Genomic DNA, 4,312 nt, shown 5'->3' on the forward strand with positions numbered 1-4,312 from the left:
TCAATTGAGAGTTCTTTAGACCGCATGTTGTCTGGTCACAGCAACAGCTTCCAAATGCAAAACCACACACCTGTAATCAACCCCAGACCTTTTAACTACTTCATTGATTACAGGTTAACGAGGGAGACGGCCTCAGAGTTAATTGTAGCCCTTAGAGTCCCTTGTCCAATTACTTTTGGTCCCTTGAAAAAGAGGAGGCTATGCATTACAGAGCTATGATTCCTAAACCCTTTCTCCGATTTGGATGTGAAAACTCTCATATTGCAGCTGGGAGTGTGCACTTTCAGCCCATATTATATATATAATTGTATTTCTGAACATGTTTTTGTAAACAGCTAAAATAACAAAACTTGTGTCACTGTCCAAATATTTCTGGACCTAACTGTATATATATATATATATATATATATATATATATATGTGTATATATATATGTATATATATATATATATCTCCATATATATATATATATATATATATATATATATATATATATATATATATATATACATATATATTTAAACCCATACAGTACATCACAGAAGTGAGTACACCCCTCACATTTTTGTAAATATTTCATTACATATTTTCGTGCGACAACACTGAGAATCTGACACTTTGATACAATGTACAGTAGTCAGTGTACAGCAGGGGTCTCAAACTCGTCAGAGTAAGTGGGCCGCATATAAAAAAAATTTAAGGCAGAGGGCCGCATTCCTTTCAAATTTAATACAATACAATATAATTGTTAATCAATTATTTCAACTATTATAACAATGCTACATTAGTATAACAACACTGCTAAGTTTGAACGTAATGGAAATTTTCAGGTGTTTTCCACCTGCTCATTTTTTTTAACAATACAGTTTTCAAGTTCAAGTGTGACAAACTCCAGTCTGGCTGCTCAATTGACTGCGTTTGCCAGATACAAGCATGTCAACTTGGGGTTTGAAATCATGTGCAGTAGCCAATCGCAATGTTGCACGAAGATGCTCATCTGTAAGTCTTGACCGTAATGCTGATTTGTTAAGCTTCATTGAGGAGAAAAACTGTTCGCATACATATGTACTGCCAAACATGGCCATGATCCTGGCAGCAGCTTTAACAAGTTTTGGAAACTTTTCTTGTGAAACAAACTTATAGAAATCTGGAACACCAATGTCCATATACTTCTGTTTCAGAACAGTGTCACACTGCAAGTCAACAAGCTCCATCTGCAGATCTTCTGAAACACAAGAAACATCCACTGCAAATGGTGTGGCAAAGAGTGCAAATTCAGTTTCAAGATCCTGGAAATCATGAAAACGTCGATTGAACTCCTGTAGTAGTTGTAAAATTATATCGGAGTACATTTTCAAACGATCCGGTGTAGTTTGTACCAGTGACTGCATAGCTGAGAAATGAGCCAAATTGCCAGACTGCAACTGTTTGGCCCACAAAGACAACTTACATTTGAATGCTTTGACACTGTCAAACATTATTGTAATTATGTGCTTTTGGCCTTGGAGCTTCAAGTTGAGTTCATTGAGATGTTCTGTGACATCAGTTAGAAACGCTAAATCAGATAGAAAAGCTGGGTCAGAAAGTTGGAAAACATCATTATCTTTCAGTGCCATAAAAAGCGCTATCTCCTCTCTTAAGGAAAAAAATCTTTTCAACACTCTTCCGCGGCTCAGCCATCTGACTTCAGTATGATACAGCAAGTCTCCATGTTCGGTGTCCATATCAGACAAGAATGAAGTAAACTGCCTATGATTAAGACCTCTTGCCCGTATAAAATTCACTGTCTTAACCACAAAGTCCATCACTTCTTTCAGTTGTACACTTTTTCCACACAGCGCTTCTTGATGCAGAATGCAGTGTATTGCGCTGAAAGGACCCGACAAAGAAAGCTGGTTTCGTTTTGCTTTCAATAATCCCACAACACCGATGTTTTCAGAACACATTGCTGGTGCACCGTCGGTTACCACAGACACAAGTTTATCCCATGGCAGTCCTGCTGTATTGATACAATCTTCAAGTTCTTTAAAAATGTCACGACCAGTTGTTGTGCCTTTCATAGGTAATAAGTCTAAAAATTCCTCAATTATGTTTAAGTTTTCATCAACCCCACGAATGAACACAGCACAGTATGCTGTATCCGTTACACCAGTACTCTCGTCAAGTGCTATGGAAAATGCTTCAAAACTTTGTGCTGCTGTAATGAGTTGCTGATGAATGTTACTAGCAGATTCAGTGATTCTACTAGCAACAGTATTCGCGGACAAGCTTATGCCTTCGAATAGTTTTGTTTTGTCTGGACACAAAATTTCACTTGCCTTTACAAAACAGTCTTTAATGAACTGACCCTCAGTAAATGGTCGTGAATATTTTGCTATCATGTTACTGAGGACAAAACTTGCTTTCACCGAAGATTCGCTTGCCTTGTTAATACTTGAGAAAAGGTTTCGCTGTTTTTTAAGTGATGCTTTCAGCTGCTGAACCTTTTCATCTCGTAGTTTGCCAGACAGTGCTTCATACTGTTCTCCGTGGTGTGTCATGTAATGTCGTCGCACATTGTAGTCCTTAAGCACTGCGATAAATTGAAAACAAATCAAACACTGGACTTTCGCTCCAACCTCTGTGACAAAATATAGCTGTTCCCACTTGTCCTGAAATATTCGTTTTTCATCAGCAATCTTGCGCTTTTTTGATGACATTGCAGATGCCATTTATGATTTGAAGGGGTTCTCTGTGAATTGAAAAATGTCTGTTAGCATCTCGGTCCTTCCCCCTTAGAAATGCATAGTCTACTGCCCATATAGAAATATTGAGACTCTGTCCTTATATATAGTCTGGTGCCCCAGCTTCAGTGCTCCAGCAGCTGCCAGGACTAAGCACTGTATGGGCAGACCACAGCAGCCTAGTACATTTGTTAGTGGCTGCACATTACAGCAGCACATTCACTTCAATGGGAAAAAAACGTAGTACACGTATGTGATCACTAATACATGAGGGTGCTGTTTTGCTCATTTGTCGCTTTGTTCTGTCCACTGCCAGAGCAGTTCTCAGCTGATCTTGGCCATTAGGCTGGGGTATCGAAGCAGTTAATTAGCAGCAATATACTGCAGCATTTCTTTGAATCACCCAATGAGGGCTCACAGGGTCCCCTAACCACGGGCTGATTGCTCAGCAGTGAACTCGATTGACTTCTGACTTTCATTGTTAGTCTGAGCCTGCTTGTCGCTCTGGACAGATGCTTGCTGAGTGTCGCAGAGCTGACATTGCTCTGCCTGTGAACTAACTCGGACTGAAGATGGAGTCATTAAATGTGTTTTTTGTTTAATTTGTAATAAAAAAAAAATCTGTTGGTTTTTTTTAATGTTTTCTAGAACGTCATGGTGACCAGGTCTAATTGGCTTGATGCCATGAATTTCAGGCTTAGTACCAGCTGAGAATACAAAGCTGGCATTACCCCATTTTTACCCAGTGTGCCACCCCCCCTCACCCACCAGGGCTGCTGAAGAGCCGGGTAAAGCGCCTGGAAATGGCGCTACGATGAATGCGTTTTCAAGGGCGGCTGCAGACTGTGGTTTTCAGCGTGGGGAGCCCAGAACACTTCGGCCTTACCACACTGAGAATCTCAGCTCCCAGCAGTCTGGTTTTACCTGGCTGGTGATCAAAATATGACAAGAGCCCACGCATTTTTTTAAATTATTTAAATAAAAAATATATATTGGGCTTCCCTGTATTTTGATTGCCAGCCAAGGTAAAGCCAGGCAGCTGGGGGTGGCAGCCCGTAGCTGTCCGCTTTATCTGCGCTGAGAATCAAAAATACTGCAGAGCGCTATGTCATTTTTTTAATGTATTTATTTTTACACTGTGTGTGACAGACCCAACAGCCAATCACGGATGCTGTGACAGAATCAGTGTCTGTGCTTGGCTGTTGGAATAACCTGGAATCTGCTTATACATTTTGATGCTGATGACAATCACAGATGCCCATTCTCTTTGACAAATAATATAAAAAAAAATGACGTTTCGCTTCACGGTATTTTTTTTTTATATTATTTGTCAAAGAGAATGGGCATCTGTGATTGGCATCAGCATCAAAATGTATAAGCAGATTCCAGGTTATTCCAACAGCCAAGCACAGACACTGATTCTGTCACAGCATCCGTGATTGGCTGTTGGGTCTGTCACACACAGTGTAAAAATAAATACATTAAAAAAATGACATAGCGCTCTGCAGTATTTTTGATTCTCAGCGCAGATAAAGCGGACAGCTACGGGCTGCCACCCCCAGCTGCCTGGCTTTACCTTAGCTGCCAAT

At 40.1% G+C, this 4,312-nt stretch overlaps 1 protein-coding gene across 1 annotated transcript; it reads right to left on the minus strand.

Moving 5' to 3' along the window:
- Positions 1 to 875: 875 nt before the first annotated feature.
- LOC142289967 (general transcription factor II-I repeat domain-containing protein 2-like) lies at positions 876 to 2,711 on the minus strand. Its single transcript, XM_075333911.1, has one exon. The coding sequence runs from the start codon at positions 2,709 to 2,711 to the stop codon at positions 876 to 878; it is 1,836 nt and encodes a 611-aa protein (XP_075190026.1).
- Positions 2,712 to 4,312: the final 1,601 nt, after the last annotated feature.

This window comes from Anomaloglossus baeobatrachus, chromosome 2 (assembly GCF_048569485.1).
Source record: "Anomaloglossus baeobatrachus isolate aAnoBae1 chromosome 2, aAnoBae1.hap1, whole genome shotgun sequence".
Classification (NCBI taxonomy): Eukaryota; Metazoa; Chordata; class Amphibia; order Anura; family Aromobatidae; genus Anomaloglossus; species Anomaloglossus baeobatrachus.